Source organism: Condylura cristata, unplaced genomic scaffold, assembly GCF_000260355.1.
Source record: "Condylura cristata isolate star-nosed mole 26May11 unplaced genomic scaffold, ConCri1.0 scaffold00014, whole genome shotgun sequence".
Lineage (NCBI taxonomy): Eukaryota > Metazoa > Chordata > Mammalia > Eulipotyphla > Talpidae > Condylura > Condylura cristata.
This window is the reverse complement of record NW_004567115.1, coordinates 43,887,226-43,907,969: the sequence shown is the minus strand read 5'-3', so window position 1 is coordinate 43,907,969 and position 20,744 is coordinate 43,887,226. Positions and strand designations below refer to the sequence as shown.

Sequence of the window (20,744 nt, the reverse complement as noted above, 5' to 3'; positions counted from 1 at the left end):
TCTGGTGAATCCTTTCACTGCCCCCCGCAACCCTACACCTCTGGGCTATGCTCCAGTGCTTATATGCCTAAAATAAATAAAAAATTAATACATATTTTAAAAAAGATTTATTTATTTATGCATACAGAACTGGGGTACAGGCCAGAGGTTTAGGGGCGGTGAAAGGATTTACCAGACACATAGTGGGGAGCAGAACAGGCCGACTGATGAAGTACACTGCTGAGGGGAGCAGCGGGTGGGTTGGGAGAGGTCTGCCACGCCATGTGGTCACCTCCGGGGCAGGTAGGGGTCGAACTCATGCGGAAGTGGCTTTAGCTTCTTAGTGCTGTGCTTTAACCCGCTGTGCCACTGGGGAGGGCCCAAAAAATTAAAATTAATCTTTAAAAAAAAAAAAAATCCTGAGATCCACCTAGGTATTTATTAACATGTCAATACAGATTCCAGTGCATTTTAAAGAACTGTTCTGATCCCTACTTCCCCCAACCCCTCCCCGTTAAGAAGATAGTCATGTCAAGAACTAATAAAGGTCAAGAGAGACGAGGTCTGTGTATGTAGTCAGAGAGCAGGTGAATGTGGTGGAAGTGGGATGGGGGAGGCAGAAAACAGTGCAGTCTCCTTCCTGGGTGTTTAAATGCAAATATTTAAAAAACAGGCTGTTCAAATACAACTGTCTCTACTCTGGGGCTTCTGCTATGTAATATTAGCTGGTTTATTTACCAATGTTGGAAACTACCTCGTTTATTTGCTCACTTACTTATTTGGTAATCTTTCTCTCCTCACACTAAACTCTATGAGGGAGAATTTGTCATTCCTGTTGACTACTATATTCTCACTGCCTGGAACACAGTAAATAGCCTTCAATAAATACATGCAGTATACTTGAATACCTCTATTGCCTGCATGGGCAAGAATAAAATTTAAATTCATAAGTACTTGCATATATGAGAGATCACATATGTTATAAACTATTAAATGTAAATAAAGGTTATCTTTCTCCATTTTAATTTTTGTATCTATGTCCTGTTTCTTGCTTTTTAATTTAACAGTAAATTTGGATATTATTTCATATTAATAAAATAAGGCTGTGGTATTCTTTTTTGTTTTTAAAGATTTTGTTATTTATGCATACAGAACAGGGGTACAGGCCAGAGGTGCAGGGGCAGTGAGAGGCTTCACCAGAGACAGAGTGGGGAGCAGAACAGGCCAACTGACGAAGAACACTGCTGAGGGGAGCAGTGGGCAGGTCAGGAGAGGTCTGCCGTGCCAAGTGGGTCACCTCCGGGGTGGGGATCAAACTCATACTGAAGTGGTATAATATCCAGGCTGTGGTATTATTAAAGGTCACTCTATAGTTCACAATATAGGTAGATTACAAATATGTTCCTCATAGGAGTCAGACAGTTAGTTGTTCATCATTGTATTAGCTAAGTTTGAGAGTATCTGTTTCTCTACACCTTTGTAATTGTGTTGTGAACATTTGCTAAAGTTCTTGTTATCTAGTAGGTGAAAAATATGTCATTATAATTATGCTTTGCATATTATAATTAGGTTATAAAATTTTAATATTTAAGAATCATTTGTTTTCCTTTTCTATGAATTGTCTGTGCCCATATTTTTACTATTAAAAGAAGTTTGATCTTATTATTGAGTAGGATGTTTTTATAGGTTAAGTATTAGTTGCAAATAAGTTTTCCCAGAATCTCATTTGACTTTTGTCATATTTTTTTTTAAAGATTTATTTATTTATTCGTACAGAACTGGGGTACAGGCAGAGATGCAGAGGGTGAGAGGCTTCACCAGAGTCAGAGCAGGGAGCAGAACAGGCAGATCGACAGAGTACACTGCTGAGGGGAGCAGCGGGCGGGTCAGGAGAGGTCTGCCTCGCCATGTGGATCTCCTCCGGGGCAGGCGGGGATCGAACTCATGTGGAAGTGGCTTAAGCTTCTTAGTGCTGTGCTTTAACCCGCTGCGCCACCAGGGAGGGCCCTTTTGTCATATTTTTATGTAGCATTTTTATGGAGATGAATTTTTCCTTTCATTACTTCCAGTTCTTTTGAGCTTTTTGGGGGGGCTTTCCCCACCCTAATTCTTCCAGGCTTTTTTTGTAGTTCTTATGTATTTTCATTTCTAGTGTTTAAAATGTTTTATCTTGTATTTTTTGTATGAAGTCTGATATGGGAGGGGGAAATCTTTATTTTTTTCCACAGATGAGTGATTGTCCCATACAATTTACTGAGGACTATAATAATTTCTTCTTGATTTGAAATGATAACTGCACCTTATTTATCGGGGACTATTTAAATTCTGGAGATACCTCTGTCTATTCAACTATTTTATTATCTGCTTTACTTAGCCCTCTATAAATTTTGCTCCTGAGAATTTTTTTTTGTCATTGTATATACACATGTATATTACCATTATGAACTTGAAGGATTTTGTCTAACCCCTTCTCCCTCTCTGCCCCACTAAACAAAAATCAAGTTATCATTTTTTACTGGGACTGCATGAAATTTATGATTGATACTTAGGGAGAATCATCTTCATTATAAATTTTCATATATTCAGGATTGTTTTTGCATATCCCTTAGCAGTATTATAACATTTCTTCAAAGACGTCCTCAATATTTCTTAAGTTTATGGGTAGTTGGTTGTTCTCCAACTATTGGAAGTGATGCCTTTCTTTGGTACTTGTCTGAATACATGAAAGCTATTTTTTAATCCAGTATATTTGCATACACACATTACCCAAGCAACTTATGGAATTTCTTATTGTTTCTAATAGTTTTCAGGAGGTTCAACTGGAATTATTCAGGTAGATATGGAAAACATTTCCCTCCAGTTTTATTATCTTTTGTTTCACTGAATTGCCTACTATCTCCAGAGTAATACTGAGTAACATTATATGTATATGTATGTATTGGATAACATATATATTCATGGGAAAATTACTGGAGGCACTTATCTTGGTGTAATAGTCTCTAACTCATTTTTCTTTTGTATAACTGTTTTTATTAAAGATTTATTTATTTATGCGTGCAAGAGCTGGGGTGTAGGCCAGAGATGCGGGGGTATGGGGAGGTGAGAGAATTTGACGCAGGGATGGGGAGGGAGAAATGAGAGGATTCACAGGGACAGAGCCAGAGTGGGGAGCAGAATAGTTGATTCTACTGAGGGGATCAGTGGGCGAGACAGGAGAGATCTGCAGCGCCATGTGGGTCAGCTCCCTGTCTGGGGATCGAACTGGTATTGCAGTGGCTGGTGATAGCATCATTGTGCTGTATCTTAACCCTTTGAACTACCAGAGAGGCTCCAATTGTTATTATTTTTAATGTTGGTGTTTATAATCTGTACTTATGTATTTTTTTTTTGGTGCTATCTTGTTCAGATTTTATAATCAATACTGTGTTGCTTGACAACCAATTTGAAAGATTTCTGTTGTTGGGGAACAGTTTTGGAAACTTATGTATTATATATTCCTAAAGGTTTGGAAAAACCTAATCAGATTTGGAGAGAATGGCTTTGGAGTATGGATGAGACTGTGACGATGATGGATTTCATATGTGTAATTAGGTGACATTATGTGACAAAGGTGCGCGTTTTAGCAGAGACGGTTGCAGTCCAAGTTAGTTGACTTTTGAATTAATCATAGAGAGGTTTCCCTGGGTCCAGCGTCAGCAGTGAATCTTTAAGAGGGACTCAGCCCACTCTGAAGGAAGTGACTTGAGTATCTAGAGTGTAAAATATCTACAGTGTTGTAGGCCAGCATTACCGTCATAAAAAAATTAAAATACTCAACAAGAAAAAGAATATTTGAAGTGAGAGAGAAATTCTGTTACCAGTCTTGAAGAAGTAACTTGCATGTTGCATGAGGGCTGTAGATGGGTCTTTGTAGCAAGGGCCTGAACTCTAAGAGATCTTTCTCTGCCATTTTAAAACTGTAACTCTACTGTAGTTGCATAATACTCAATTGTTAAACTAAGGATATAAAGTATATAAAATAAGTATACTTAATTTTTTTTATTGATGGCATATGTATCATGTAGGGAAATTAAAATCTGATTTTGTTGGATTATTATTTTGATTTTTAAAATGCAAATAGATGAAATCTGTGTTATTGAGAAATTATAAGTAGGTGAAGGTCTAGGATATATGATTTACCGCATGATAGCTGTACCAAGTTGATGTGTGTTGCCTTGTTTGAGTAAAGGAATGAATATTCCATACTCAATGACTAGTCCCTGTTGTGGATCTCCAAACTTCGTTGAATAACCATTGCATTTTGGAGACAGTGAAATATTCAATTTTACATTAAATCATAACAAGAGTAGTCAGCCCTCATCTTTAATAACAGTCAGAGTGAAGGAAGCTGCATTTCCTTTATCAAGTGGTTTTATAGAGTGACAGGCACTTTCCCACCAAGAGCAGTCAGTCTGCTATTTTTCTAGCTAAAAGAAATTAGGCTAATGGCTTTGAGAGCAAACCCAAATTCTAACCTTCCTTTGATATTAACTATGTAATGGACTGCCTTTGCAATTATGAAACAGAAATTATGTTTTTACTTTGCATTAGTGTTGAATGGGATAAGAAATTAAATTCAGTGACCTTTCAGGGCTTATTCATTACAGTTTTTGTTAAGGGGATAAATAATGGTTATTACCATTATGGGAAGAATAGAGTAGCTAAAACTTTGGGAAACAGGTAACTAAAAGTAAAGACTTGCTAGGTCAGAAAGGCATACAGCACAGATGGCAGATTCTCAGCCATAGTGTGGTCAGTTGAAGATGTTTTCATTTATTTTTGTATAGAAGTACCTCAGCTAACATATCTTGTTATGTTTCATGTGTTTCTCATCTTCAAAGTGTCACAGGTCCTTGAATAAGGTCATTTCAGTCAATGTGCTTTCTTTAGGATATTGATGAGAAAGAAAAAATGGTTGACATTGGGCCCTCCCTGGTGGCTCAGTGGGTTAGGACACAGCACTGCAAGCTAGCTGCAGGCACTTCAGTGTGAGTTTGATCCCCGGCCCTGGAGGTGACCCACATGGCACAGCAGACCTCTCCTGACCCGCCCGCTGCTCCCCTCAGCAGTGTACTTTGTCACTCTGCCTGTTCAGCTCCCCACTCTGTCTTTGGTGAAGCTTCTCACCACCCTTGCACCTCTGGCTTATACCCTAGTTCTGTATGCAGAAATAAATAAATCTTAAAAAAAAAGTTGACATTGTTCTAAGTAACATTATTCTCAAACCTGATTCCATTGTATGCTCTTGGATAGTTTCCAAGAATCTATCCATGAAACAGTTTCAAAGGAAGGCCAGAGGCTTATTTTTGGACTGAACCCCAGCCCCAACACACACACTCACACTTTAGATGGTCTACACAAAACTGGGAAGGGGAAAGACATGGAAACTATAAAACAAGAAAGGAAATTGTTATGTGGGACTGGGTAGCTGAGTGGAAGAGAATAAGAAGGCTACCTCTCTGAACCTGACTTCCCTATAGATTCACTCAATAAAACTGGGAACACACAAGCCCCACAGACAAAGGTGGGGGGTGTGTGCTGGGAACCTGACTGGGACAAGGGCCAGAAAGTAGAACCTTACTCCAAGCCTAAATTAACAAGTGGGAAAGTTACCCTACGTTATTACACGGGGTGTTCATTTCTCTCATTTGACTGAAAGTTTTTGGCACTAAGGACTGAATCTCTCTTCAGTCAACTCTGTGATTAGCCTTCACCCTCCATCCATTCTGTAAAGGCATTGGATGGTATTTAGATTGTGGTGACTATATATATGGTAGAATGCAGGCTGCATTCAGTATACATGAAACCTTCAGCTCCCACTGGCTAAGTTACATGCCTGTCTCAAAACCTTTCTTCTCAAACTTCACATTTCTGACCAAATGTGACTGTACTAGTTCATAAAGCTTGTAATTATGGAAGTTAATTAAATATCACTTTAATTGATGATATACAGTTATGGAAAGAGAAAGAACTGTTGTTAATATCAAAACAAATTTGAAGAGTTTGAAAAGATTATTAAAAAATTGCTGTGAAATTAAATGGTGGTGAAGTAACCATAAAAGGTTAGGTAAAATCATAAACATCACATAATTCTAACACTACATTAAGATAGGTTCAAAGTGTCTTCAAGTTCTTATTCTATTGTAATAGAACCCAAACTTGAGTTCAAGAGAATGCAATGTGGGTGTGGTTTATGAACCTCTAGTTTTAAATCTGTCACTGGATCTAAACGCAGAAGGAAAAGATTTGGTCTCTCACATTAGAAGACTGAACCAGGCAAAGAAGGGCCTCCCTGTGGGCATAGGGGTTAAGTTTGAGTTCTGTCACTGTTATGGCCTGAGTTGGATCCCTAGCCAGGAGCGTCATGATGCACATGGCGTGGCAGAGCTCTCCTATCTTACCTGCTGCTCCCCTCAGCATTGGACTTCGGTAGACCTGCCTGTTCTGCTCCCCACTCTCTTTGGTGACTCCTTTCACCTCTGTTCTACACCCCAATTCTTCTATGAGTAAAAATGCTCTCTTGTTTTAATCAACACCTGTTTTTAATCGGCAAAATATTTGTGTCAATTTTGTACTTCATTTCTTCTTAAACTTCACCTTTCTGACCAAATGAGATTGTACTAATTTTTGAAATTCGTAACTATGCAATTTAATTAAATATCAATTACATTGATGAAATAGGGCCCTCCCTGGTGGCGCAGAGGGTTAAAGCACTGCACTAAGAAGCTTAAGCCGCTTCCGCATGAGTTCGATTCCCGCCTGCCCCGGAGGAGATCCACATAGCGAGGCAGACCTCTCCTGACCCGCCCGCTGCTCCCCTCAGCAGTGTACTTCGTCGATCTGCCTGTTCTGCTCCCCACTCTGTCTCTGGTAAATCCTCTCACCCTCCGCATCTCTAGCCTGTACCCCAGTTCTATATGAATAAATAAATAAATCTTTTAAAAAAATGATGAAATACAGTTTTGAGAAGGCTTCTTTTGCCTTCTGCATTCTGGTTTGAATGGCACATGGACTCACGGTGAGGGCTGCTGACTGATGCTTATGGAGAGAGTAATTGGTTCTCAGGGGTAGGACAGTCTGGGCAGTTAGTTGAAATCTCTGCCATAAATGGGACAGAGAGGCAAGTATGAGTTGCCATCTTTTCTGGGAAGGAAAGGGAGGTACTAGCTAAGTGAAAGTGCAATACAGATGGAGACAGGTGAGGCAGGTAATTAATGGAAATTTTCATGTTGTGTTCAGCCTGTTCATTTGATTTGTGTAGTAATTAGGAGCAACTGTGAACTTTCAGGAAGGGTACATAAAGCAACTCAGGGGATAAATACATGAAGTGTGAAGATAGGTTGAAGCAGCAAAAGAATATAGGAAGGGAAGCTAGTGAGGAGGTTATTGTATATGCCTGAGTTACCACTGTGGCTCTGGACATAAAATATGGTCTAAGCATTTGGAATGAGTAATGGTGGTGAATTAATTCTCTAGGCTGCTACTGGAGAGGAAGCTTTTCCAGCATGAGACTCTTCTCACACCTGCATCTCAACAGTTAGCTCAAGCTGGCCCATTGTAATGATCAGTGAATGACTATTGAATGAATTAATGAGTGATAAGTGCTGAAGAATTGTTGAGAGTCCAGTTAAAGTTTCCTTAGAAGTCTAAATCTTAAAGTCAGCACACGGAGAAAATGGTAAAATATACCCAAGGTGATTTCATTGTGTGTTCAGTCTACTAAGAGTGGTGTTGAAATAGGCTGGGGGCGGGTGTGTGTGTGTGTGTGTGTGTGTGTGTGTGTGTGACTTGCAACTGTGGTATCACTTGGAGCCCCAAATTGTTTCTGTTTAGTGAGACTAGTAGTCAAAATTCTTCTCAGATTAAGCTGACTTTAGAAATACTGCATCAAGTACTGGATCAATGTGGGAGCATGTTGGTAAGCTTGTGGGGGTGGGAAAGAATACCCTAAAGTAAATAATGGTCTACTGCCTGGATCTAAACTTTGTCTTGTGTCAGAGAATTTTTGTTGAAATGAGATCTTCCCTGGGCTTCATTCTGAATCTTGTGGGTGTCTAACTTGTGTTTATTCTTCACTTTTACTTTCTGAGAAGTGTTTTCTACATTTGAAGGACAGATCTTTTAAAAATGCTAACATTTGGACTTTCATCATTGGGGAATGGATGTATAATGCACTATGGAAAAATCAGACTCATCATGGTTTTAATATTATTCCAGGAACCTCAAACAGCAGACAGCATTTAAAGATGTGGGTTAGCTCTTTCTCACTACACTGTGTGGTTCCTCTTTGGGGTCTTCTTTGTTTGCACATCCAGTGCTAATCTGAGTGCCTGTAACAATGCCTGACATAAATTCGCTGCTCAATAAAAGTTTGTGGAATCGACTGACCAAAAGCTGCTCTCCTCCCTAGCAGCTGGCTAACCTAGCAGTGTTTGAAAGACAGCTGGCTGATTCCGAGCCATGGAGGAGCTGAGATTTGTATTAAGAGGCTGGAGACTGAGACAGTGGAGACAGATCATTTCTCTAGAAAGCACTTTCACGGGTCAGTATCACACAAAGTGATACCGCACGGACCTTATGGCAGGAAATCTACACTTCTAATGTAATGTTAGAAAAAGGAAAGAAATTTATGAAGAGAGAGAACAGAGGAGCACTTGTAATCAGATGCTGCTGGATCAGAAACCCAGCCCTTTCTATTCAACAGAGTTCTCCGGAAATACTTTCATGCAATGATGGAATCTTGTCGTAAACTCAAGGAAATAATTATTTGGTTGAAAAGTGGACAGGACTATGATAATGGCACAGGTAGAAATCCTTCGCATTATAGCTTTTATGCTATAGATCTTATGTAACTTCTATTGTTTTTAAAGATTTATTTATTTATGCTTACAAGAACTGGGGTACAGACCAGAGTTGGGGGAGGTTGAAAGGATTCATCAGAGACAGATTGGGGAGCAGAATAGGCAGATTTACTGAAGTACACTGCTGAGGGGAGCTACGGGCGAAACATGAGGGGTCTGCCATGCCATGTGGGTCACCTCACTGGTTGGGGATTGATCTGTTGCTACAGTGGCTGCAGATAGCTTCACAATGCTGTGCTTTAACCCGTTGCATCACCAGGGAGGGCCCAACCTTATACAACTTATGGTTGAAATAGATTTATGAGCTTTCAGTTATCTGTACATATTTCCCAAACCATAAGTGCTGAGCAGTGTCTATCTTATAGTGCTTGGCACTGTAAAATTAATCAAAATGGTGAAACCCACGGGGATTACAATTGAGATGAAAAAAAAAATGTACAAAATGATGTAAAATAAACTGTAAAAAAATTAATCAAAATGGAAAATGGAATATATCTCAAAATACAGGCCTTTGATTTTTCTCTTTTATGTTTGCTTTACCATTTTACAGAAATATTTGCATACAGTTCTTTTGCTTCCTTTCACATGGAGAAAATTCTTGCTTCAATGCAAATTCTCTACCAAAGTCTGTTTAAGTCCATCTCCCTCATGTTAGAGGAACTAAGAGGGAAGGACAGGAACCCCAAGGTCAGCACAGAAAAGTGAGAAGAATAAAGGGATAGGTCTGAAATGGGGCCTTTCAGACAAGGTCGTCACTGAAGAATCTGTCATTCCAACGAAGCAACCTGGGGCAATTTAGTCCTGCACTGTCAGGCTGTTGCCATGGTTTCTAGACAAAGAAGACAGGGCTGCATTCCAATTACATCCTTCAGCATGACAGATAACTGAAAAATGGGAAGTGGGGTAGTCAAATCTCAGGTCATTCCTGCAGAAGTGATAGACACAGGTGACACGCGAGTGAGAACTCCAAGGTGGCTGGTTCTACAAAACACCCAGGTAATGTAGCAAATGCGTATAGCAAATGTCTGTTCTGCTCACTCTGTGGACTTTCCCAGAGAAATTTTATCCTTCGTCCAGTTTATTATTCAAAACCAGGTATTGCTTGCTTAATAAAATTTTTCCTCAAAACATTTTAAACTTAAATAATTCATGAATTAAGAGTATTTAAGAGAAAAAAAAATTTCTTGATCCATGAAAAAGTCTCTCCCAAATTCTGATGAAATGGTAAGTACAGCTATGCCTTCCCCTTAAATCCTGGGGTCAAATGTAATATTCTGTTATTCCAGTTGAAGGTGGTGTTGTAAACTCTGCACCCAATTTTGGACAATATCTACCCGATAATCAATAGTATTTCTCCAGGGTCAGCAGAAAGTTTGTTTGTGTGTTATTAAAGTATGGTGAATATATTAACCTTTGGCCAGCAAGAGGCAGCATTAGTTGGAGAACAAAAAGCTTATCAGTGAATTCTGAATGGTGATCTGGGTCATAACAGACTCTTTTTCTGCTTTTCCATTCTCTGCAATTAAGTAGGAATGGAGTCTTTTTGTCCTTCAGTGAAACCAGACAATGCATTCTAATTTTTAAAACTTAAGTTTTCATCTAAAATCTTTAAACTTATCTTGTTTCTTCATCTATAATATGGAGTAATATCTATGATTTTAAATTGGATAATGCACATGAAGCAGTTAGCATCTAGCATAATATCACTATGTAGAGACTATTCCTGCCATATTACCATTATTCTTGTATGTTTTGCCATGTATTCTGTGACGAGAACTCTTACTAGAACAGAAGAACCCAAAAGACACGAGTAAATACAAGGATTTAAAACTAGGCATCTAGGGCCCTCTCTGGTGGTGTAATGGCTAAAGTGTAGCACTATGAAGCTATCCACAGCTACTGTAGCACGAGTTCGATCCCTGGCCAGGGAGGTGACGCATATGGTGCAGCAGACCTCTCCTGTCCAGCCCGCTGCTCCCCTCAGCAGTGTCTTTCAATCATTCTGCCTGTGCTTTCCCCACTCTATCTCTGGTGAATCTTCTCACCTCCCACACCTCTGGTCTGTACCCCAGTTCTTGTAAGCATAGATAAATAAATCTTTAAAAAAACGAAACTAGGTGTCTATAATAAAATTAAGGGGAAAACTACCCTTAGATGTGAAATTAGATGCTTTTTTGAATGATTGTGGGAAATAAAAAGCACTAATTTCGTAAGTGGTATTTTAAGGATTACTGCTAGCATAGGGAGAGGAAAAATCCTAGATGTCCTGAAGCCTGCAATCCTGCCTCCTGAGTGTCAGTTTGAGGATACTTATTTATGACACTTGAGAACACACATCACATTTCTGCTAACACATTGAATATAGCAGTGGGGATTTTGTAAAAATCCATTTTATTACTTCCTTTTTGGGCATAAATTTAAAAAGCTTAGAGTCTTAAGTCTGACCTTTTTTGGTCAACAAAAATTGGTTTGATTTTGTAATAGCTATGATTAGGAAAAACTGACTTACTTCGCAGGAGACCTGCGTAGGATACATTTTGTAAGAATCAGTTTATACTTTCATATAAAGAATGACAATGACAACGGGAAAGGGAAAGAAAGAAAAGTGTTTTTCCTTTTCGTGAGTGTTTTCGCAAAGCAAAATTTTCTTGGATTTTGGAGCCTGGTCTTTCACAGTTTGCTGTGCTTATCTGTTCCCATGTGTTTTGATGTATTCTTTTCATTCTACAGGGCGGAAAGGGGAAGAGCTTCAAAACTGGGACAGGAAAAGTGCACAGGACTGTGGTGGCGGCTCATGGGTGAATTGGGGGTGGGAAGTCCATGGGGATTACCACCGAGATGGAAAATGTACAAAATGAAGAGTGAGGTGAAAAAATATATGATATATAAAGAATAAAAAAAGTTCTTTTCATTCATAAACCCTAGAATGTGATACTCTATCATATACATGCATACAGAAGTAATGAAGTATATCATTTTACTGGATATTTGTAGCTGACGCTGTAGAGACCTGGGCAATTTCAGATAAAAGTCACTTTAAAAACTCTCTTTTGGAATTATCTGAAGAATAGTTTTAATTTGTCACTCAGTTTTTAAAATTGGCTTGATATTGACATGTTGGAATACATTTCAATACATTTCAAGTGGAACTACTACAAAGGACAAAAACGCAATAACTCAATTGCTTTTATGTTCACTGGTCAACTCTGGGCTAAGCTTTCTAGAAGGAAGGTCCTTGTCGGCGCGATAGGCCTGGGTACACCACCCTCTCTGCCTGCAAATAGGACTATGAATTACTCTTTCTCTGCATCTCCTTTATGGCACAGCTGGACTCATGTGTCATAAGGGAGGGAAGGAAGTGGCTTCTCTCGTCTCTAAGAGGCCACGCTTATTTTCACTGAACCCTCTCACAAAGCAAAACGATATCCTATGACAATTGTCAAAAATACCAAGACCGAGTGTGAAGAGCGGCTTGAGGGGCTTACCTTGAAAGAGATTTCATATTGTTCTCCTCCCCAGATTTCTAAACCTGGATCATAGCCACCTAACTCCCAAAACCATTTTCGGTCCACAGCGAAGAGACCTCCAGCCATAACGGGAGACCTGTGAAATGAATAAAATCATCTTTAAAGGACTATTAACACCTTAACACCAGGGGTAAGGGCTTGTTGCTTGGGGGAGGGGAGAGGAGGTGGGGGTGAGAGGCGGGGGAGTAAATGTCAGGACGTGTTTCGGTGGTAAAGGGTGTGGGGTTTTTCAGCCCCGGGTATCTGTAAGTAGATTCAGGATTCTCCTTCAGTCTGCAGTTCATCTTGGGGTTCCCAAGAGCCTCAGACTTTGAAGTTCAGTTTCAAATGCAACTAGTGCCGGTTGGAGCCACATTTGCTGGACGTGTTTATCTTTAGCAAGAAAGACATACCTAGGAGTAATTACACTTTGAGAAGGATCACTCTGTTTTAGGACTTTCCCTTAAAGTGAAAAGAGACTTTCACTATCAGATAAAAACAGAGAAAAGAGCATCACAGACAGTATCTTGGAGTTAAATTCTACATAGATGTTGACCAGCACCAAACACAACTTCTGCTCACTTTACAGACTGTGAATGATCAGTTAGAATCAAATAACCAACCAGAATTGGTTCTTTCGTAAACATTCTGAAGTTGGAATTTATACTAGGTCTTCTCACTTTAACTACATAAGTTTTTAGGCTTTTTTTTTGTCTTCGGAGGAGATAATCCTCTTGATCAAATAATTTTCAAGTACTCCAATCCACTAGGGGGCATTATATTCACCTTTGTTACATAACTTACAGTGTTTAGTCTGTGGCTGCTGCTCTAAGGGTTTAAGTGGTTGAAAGGTATCTGTTGAATTTTTGAGGGCTCACTGTATGCTGGTTTCTAGGCTGAGAGCTTTGCTGTGCTGAACCCTTAACAATACTGTATGAATATGATCCCCATGTATTATTTGAAGAAATAGACAGGAATGTTGCCCGAAGTTGGAGCTAGTGTGTGGTGTAATTGGGTCTGCACTTAGATCCTCTGTTTTCAAAGACCTTGAACTTGTTCCCTCAACGTCTCTGTCTCAGTGTTTGGGAATGAATAGAGACTACTGTATAAATGTGACTGGTAACAGCTAGGGAATACCTTCATGCAGACCAAGCCAGTTTATAAACACACTTTCAACATAGTTTTTAAAAATTCTTGAACAGTATATTTATAAATGAAAGTACAAGGCATTAACTGTGGAAAGTATACATTTAAAAAGATACACAAATGGATTAGATGTGACAATGTACACACCAACTGAAGATTTGCTTTCGATAACATGTATGGAGCACTTGAGCAGTGAGCAAGCACTATTTAAAAATGAACAAAGATGTAAAATGTATATAAATAAAAAATAAATTGCAAACTATAAAAATTAAAAAGGAATGTGAATTTGTCTACCCGTATTAATTTTCAAAGATTTTACATGTTAAGATGGCATCAATTTATTTCACTTCAAGAATATTTTTTATGTGTAGACCTTGGCCTTGACAAACTTTGTTTTGCATGAAATTGGCAGAACCCCTGGATTTGAAGGAAGCCAGTGGATAGGGAGAGGGCTCCCTGTTAACTGTTGGTGGTGATCAGAAAAGAAGGGAGACCCTGCTCGTGTGGCTTGAGTGAGATTCTAGAACTCTCTGCCTTTTTGAGAAGGAGGAGCTGTCCTGAAAAGTAGACTGAACTCCTGACTCATTTTGTGAAGGGAACTGAGTTGAGTTTCAGTGGCTCTAAAGAATATTAACATTGTGATAAATCACACACAACTAAATTTGTGAATGAAATCCAGAACCCACCACCCAAATATGAGTTAACTTTTGTGCATTGATTTACTGAAACAAGAGAAGGATGGCTGTTTCCTCACACATTAAAGGTAAAATATTGTAATGTGCCATATTATGTCCTCCTCAGATGAAATGAGGAGAAGCAGTTTATTCCTTCTGCTCTCTCTTTTTAATTTTAAATATATTACTGTATATTGCTTAAAACTTTTCCACTAGTCCCATTTCCAAAAATCTCTTCTTTGTTTATCATGCTTCTTTGTTTCTTCCAAAATATTCCTGTTGATTTTGTTCCCTTCAGAATGTTAACATGCTGTAGAAGTGTTTTAATGTAGCTCTGTGTCCATGTATCTTTTAATCCACTAAAGTACTTTGTGAATAGTTCATAATAGCACTGGTTGGGTTTTGAGTTTCTTGCTATTAAAAAAAAAAAAAGCAGCTCTTATTCTTGGGATGTCTTTTAAAATTAATGTCACTATGGAAGCAACATGTTCCCATTAGAGATTCTTTATTCTTTAAGTCATAGAATTGTAACTTTTCTGAATATTTAATGGAAATCAGCTTTTTATTTTACATGAAATCTAATGAGGCTGGTAATAAGTATGCTTTCCTTTTTCCTTGTGGTCCACCAGCTTATGCTTTTACATCAGTTTTCCCATTTAAGTTTATAAAGTTAAAATGCAAAAGAATAGTAAGGTCATTTTGTATGGCGAAAGCTCTTTGCGCTCTCATTTGCAAATACGTTTTTCCAAGTGTGTAGTTGGCTGTCTTCACTGAACCCAGATCTAACTCTTTATGCTTGAGGGCACACCCTATAATTTCCATAGAATTCCAAGGAGTTGCTGAACTTCCTTTGTCTATTTTATAGTGATTCTACTTTGTGCTATATGAAAACACAGTGGCATTTTAATAAAAAACCTTTTCTACTGGATAATTTTGCCTATCTATTGCAATCTGACGTAAAGAATTATTTCACATTTTAACATACTTCCTGTGATCTTTGGGGGTCAGAATATTAGAAAGCATGACTTCATAATAAAAGATAAATATCCTAAAATTAAACAAAAATTATTAGTAATTAAAATAGGCTCAGAAATCTAAAGGAAACCTTCATTTTGTTCTCTCAGAAAATAAATTGGCTCTCAATTTCTGCTCACTTCACACTGTGGCTGCAATGAGGAATCTGGACATGTGGATTGCAATGTGAATTTGATCAGAAGTGAAATGGCACAATTTCCCTTAGGACTCAATCACGCCAAGTCAATCAACATGCAGATGAACCATAAAATTTTCAATTATGTAACCAGAGATTTTTAGTTGGCCCATGACTCAGAACACTTATGGGGAAGAGAGAATTATTTTCAACGAGAATTCAATTCTTCAGTAAAATGATATTGCAGATTAAAACATAACATTTTGAACAATTTTGTTCTTTAAGTATTGTATCATTATTTAAATTGGAATTCTGAAAAGACTGACTAAGTAATGGCTGGTCAATGCATTTGTACGCTATACTTTTAGATTTACCTTCTTGCATGATTTCTTTACTTTTTATAGACTCACAGAGGTGAGGGAGGAATGTGAGCCTTCTGTTGGCACTCTGAGGTCTGTGAGCCTTCTGAGCCTTCTGAGGGTCTGTGAGCCTTCTGTGAGCCTTCTGAGGTCACTCTGGGGGCAGAGATAAGAAGCAGGCCCTGGGCTAGGAGTCTAGAGAGGCCTAGTTGGAAGAGCAGGGTGTTGAGTAAGACAAGCTTGATTCCAATCACAAAAAGCTGGGCTTTCTTCTGAATCCTTCTTGAGACAATGGTTGCCTAGAGCCAGCACAACTGGGTCAGCTGAGGCACCTGTCTGCTTCCTGATCCCTAAGGACACCTCCCAGCCAGGAGGCTGGAGTTCCTGCTAGTATCACTACATTTTACTCATTCGTGGCTGCCTGAAACTGCCAGATGAAAATTCTTTGATTCCTCAAAACAGGGACAAATGTCAGCAGTAGCAAAAATAGCATTAGAATTTTCTGCCTTATTTTTTCCCCATGAGGTAATACTTCCTTGGATTGTGCCCCTAGGAATGAGGGATCCTTTGACATACCAGGGGTAACCCCTGCACCATGGTGGGTTCAAACAGGATCTTATGCTTGATTGTGACCTGGTTGTGCTAATGTCCCCAGGGGAACATGGCTTCTTGTCTCCATGCCCTTGCAGTCACTGATTTGCTTGGCCCAAGACTTGGTCCAGCTAATGTCAGTCAGCAGGGTGGTGTGAGCTTCGCGCTGTGGGGCTGGCATTCCCTCCTTCTGGGAGCCTGGCTGCCCTGGTGGAGATACACATACATCCTGACCAGCAGCACCGGCCACTGGAGCTGTCAGAGCAACTGTCCTGAGCAACCTCTCCACTGAGCCCCCGGTACTGCAGGTGTGTGACCCTGGGAATAGGGTGACCAGCCATCCCATTTTGCTGGAGACCAGTGGGTTTCCCTAGGCACTGGATTGCTAGCGCTATACCTGCGATAGTCCCTGGCAAAGTCAGAGGAGTTGCTCATCCTGGTAGGCGAGTCCAGCAGAGAAGCAGTGTGGTGGAGAGTAGCCTGAACTGCTGACCCTTGGAATTGCAACTCCACGAAATGGCTGTTGCTTTAAGCCCCTGAACTCAGGCACCCACAGACAACAAAGAGACCTCATGCTCTGTCAATGAGATTACAGACCTTGCTTGGAATTCCAGGTCCTAAAGGGGATGTAATATGTCTGGTAAATGAGAATAATCCTCGCTGGCAGCAGGATTGGCTTAGTTTCTTAATTTCCATGCTTTAGCGTAGGCTTATTTAAAAAAAAAGAAAAGATCTCTGACCCTGAAAGTATACCTGGGTTTTAGAGCTGTTCCTCGTGAAAGTGAAAGTCTTTTCTTTTTTTTTTTAAAAAAAAGGAGGGTTTTTTTTTTAGATTTAAAAATTTCTAAGTGTTTAGAAAAGAGTCAGTAGAAAAGGAATAAGGGGCCAACTAGTAATCTAAAATCAGGGGAGGAAAACAGAGTTCTGATTCATGACACAAAATAATATAAAATTTGCATGATGATTTATAATTTTGGTTTTGTATCACAAACACATGCAAACAGTATGTAGTGGTTTAAAACATTTTGTAAAATCAAATATGCTTTGCTGCCTAGATGGTAGCCTCCCCATGAAAGGATTTAAAGAGTGGCCTGGGAAGAAACCGTGTGAATGTCAGTGTGCGTTATGTAGCTCATAAGCCAGACTAGCCCCAGACAGAGCGCAATGGCCTTGGCTTGATGCTCCAGTTAAGTGGCGGTGGCCTTAGTCCTCACAGTATGGCTACTGTCAACCAGTCTTCATTGGCTGGCCCTGATCGAACATGAGATGAAATCGAAAATTCTGGATGTCAAAGAGTTCCAGCAACAACTCTCTCAGTGGGGGCAGGAGAAGAATAGACAACATATGTGAATATTTTTTGCGGCCTTAATCTGCTGTGATGCAGTGCTCCTAAACTGCTCTTCTGTAACAATGTGTGTGTGTGAGTGTGTGTGAGAGTGTGTGAGTGTGTGTGAGAGTGTATGAGTGTGTGTGTGAGAGTGTGGGTGAGAGTATGAGAGAGTGTCTGTGAGAGTGTGTGAGTGTGTGTGAGTGTGTGAGTGTGTGCGTGAGAGTGTGTGAGTGTGTGTGAGAATGTATGAGTGTGTGTGAGAGTGTGTGTGAGAGTATGAGAGAGTGTGAGAGTGTGAGAGTGTGAGTGTGAGTGTGTGAGTGTGTGTGTATGAGTGTGTGTGTGAGTGAGAGTGTGAGAGTGTGTGAGTGAGAGTGTGTGAGAGTGTATGAGTGTGTGTGTGTGAGTGTGAGAGAGTGTGTGAGTGTGTGAGTGAGAGTGTGTGAGTGTATGAGTGTGTGTGAGTGTGTGAGAGTGTGAGAGTGTGAGAGTGTGTGAGTGTGTGAGTGAGAGTGTGTGTGTGTGTGTGTGTGAAAGAGTATATGTGAGTGTGTGTGAGTGTGTGCAAATTATGGACCTAGCAAGAATGGAGACCACAGTGATTGGTTCTAAAATACCTGTCCTCACTCCTACAGTAAGCGGCCGGGCAGACTCCCCTGTGTGGGTGGGCTGCCATTTCTGGTCACCCTACCCTTTTAAATGGGTGTTCACTTAGCCACCTGCTGGCCTCATCCACACCCCAGTCCACAGATGCAGTATGCCTGGTGTCCCCCAGGGACTCTCTACAGCGCTGTCCAGGGAGTTGTAGAATGTGAATGTGACTGTTTATTTTCCAAAGTCACGTGCGAGGGTTGGGAGGCTTGGCTGGAAGTACAGCTTCGGGTGTCCTTTATATTCCAAAATGATGCCCTCTGTATAATTGCCTTGCTGTTCTTACTGGATTCATTCATTTCTAATTTCTAAATGGCAACAGATTTTAATCATAGCTTCACATTACATAGAAGGGTAATGACCACGGTGATCGTTTCAATTATGAGTCCTCACCTTATGTAATCGAAACGGTGCGAGCTCTCCCTGCCTGAGGGCACAGATGAGATCACACTAGTAATCAGGTTATAGTGGTCTTTCAAGGTCTTTGAGTTCATCTGCCAGACAGAAGGACCTGAGTCTCCTGCCTACTGGAATTTTCTGTTCTCTGGGAGCCCCTGAGAGTAGCATCTGTGTGCTTAGGAAAAGTCCTGCTTATGTCTACTCCAGCCCATGAAGTCATCTGTCTGTTGCCAGCCTCCTCCATGACCAAGGGCTCACTGGCCACCATCTGACCCAGCTGGTGGTTCCCTTATGTGGGCCTGCCTGGGGAAGGCCAAGCCTGGAGTCGAGAACCCTTCGAAGCCTCAACTACAAGCCTCACTGCTCACAGTGTGACGGTGCCTTTCCCCCCCACAGCTCATCCTGCCTCTGGGCTGAAGCTCTTCCCCCTGAGTTCCTGGACAGCTCCTTGGGCCAGGTGGGGGCAGACTCCTGTCCACCACGCTGAGACTCTTTTTGTCCTCTTTGCCTCTCTCAGTCCTCCAAGCTCTTCATATGTTGAAACCTAATTTTTAAGGTCGCGGTATTAGGAGGTGGGACCTTTGGTGAGGTACAGGTCTCTTGCCTTAGTTCCCAGACCGGAGAATGATCATCTGTGCCATCTACCAGGTGACAACTACTGAGAAGCCATAGTTTTTAATGAACCCTAAGAGAGCCATGCTTGGACGCCCGATGTTGGATTTCCAGCCTCCAGCACCGTGAAAAGTAAATTTACTTAGAAGCCACCCTGTCTGTGCTATTTTGTTACAACAGCTGGAATGAACAAAGACACCTGGAATGAACAGCTGGAAGAACAAATAAACCTAAACGCCTGCCTCTGGCCTGCCTCCATTTTGTGGCCGGGCCCAGCACAGAGGGCCCCTGAATTCCAGTTTGGACTCAGTCCCTTGCAGCTCTTATAGATTTCCTAATAGTAATATCTGGTCAGAAATTGCCAAGCATTACTGTTTCCTTCTTTTCCACCACCGACATGAGCTTCTTTTCCTAAATCCCCCTCTCGGGACTGGGAGGTACTCAGGCCCGTACACATGGTTGGTGAGTGTTACGTCTCTCCTCACCACTGTCCAGTCTCTCAGGACTGGAATATTGCCACCCCCGCCCCGACTCTGCCTTCCACCCGGGCATCATCCTGCCCCCTTCATCCCGGCTCTCATTGCTCCTGTCCATGCGACATCAGCGGGAGCACAGTAATAATGCAGACCGCAGAGCAGATCACTTATTTCATCAGTAACAGCGATGGCTCCAAGTTAGAAACCACAACTGCAGAGCAGAGGCCTGTGTTCTTGGATACAAATAGAACTTTTCATTCAAAGGATAAATGCTAGTTATTAAAATCCAAGCATGGACAAAACTGCAGGAAAGCTTGTTTTATGCTTCATTTATTTAATAAACATGTGACAGTTCTTCTCATGAAAGCCTTCAATGCAAAATACACTTTTCCTCTTGGGCGTTGATTGCAACTCAACGGTACTTTTGTCTGATTTCCTAGCAGTGTATAGCAAGGTGGAGTTGACTGTGAGTAGCAAGGATTCTTAATCCTTCTTGTTAAATGTTTACTTTTCATAAATTCACACTGTACATCTAGCCCCTCTCACCCCCAGCTTGATGACCTTAAGTCCTGAAAAACAAAACAGAACCAAAGATATAGTGCCTGAGGAAAGAGGTGTTAAACAAAATAAAATGCAAACCAAAAAACCAAAAGCAATGATGTCTCTAATTTATAATAAATTTGGGTACGAGGATCAGCTTTGCCCCTCTAAGGCAAGCCTGACCATAAAGGAATTCCAGCGAATTCTATTTGGCAGGAGAGAAAAACCACACACACTGTGCTCTGTATTGCAACACATTCCCAAGGCCTGAGACCCTTTTCCCACCACAAAGTGACTCCAATATCCCTGCCTTTGAATCCGGTTGAGACTTGACTGTGCCCACCACCGGGACATCGCAACCAGACACCCAGTGACTCCCAAGTGGGTGCATGAGAAATCACCTTACTTTTCCTGGGGGACAGCCTAGAGCT

At 40.7% G+C, this 20,744-nt stretch overlaps 1 protein-coding gene across 2 annotated transcripts in view; it reads right to left on the bottom strand.

Moving 5' to 3' along the window:
• The window catches only part of GALNTL6 (polypeptide N-acetylgalactosaminyltransferase-like 6), an 849,045-nt gene that overhangs the window by 79,715 nt on the left and 748,586 nt on the right, over nt 1–20,744 (bottom strand). For both annotated transcript variants that reach the window (XM_004682397.2, XM_012724993.1), the window contains exon 8: nt 12,365–12,482. In XM_004682397.2, coding sequence (XP_004682454.1) covers nt 12,365–12,482 — 118 coding nt within the window. The remainder of the gene's footprint in view (nt 1–12,364; nt 12,483–20,744) is intronic.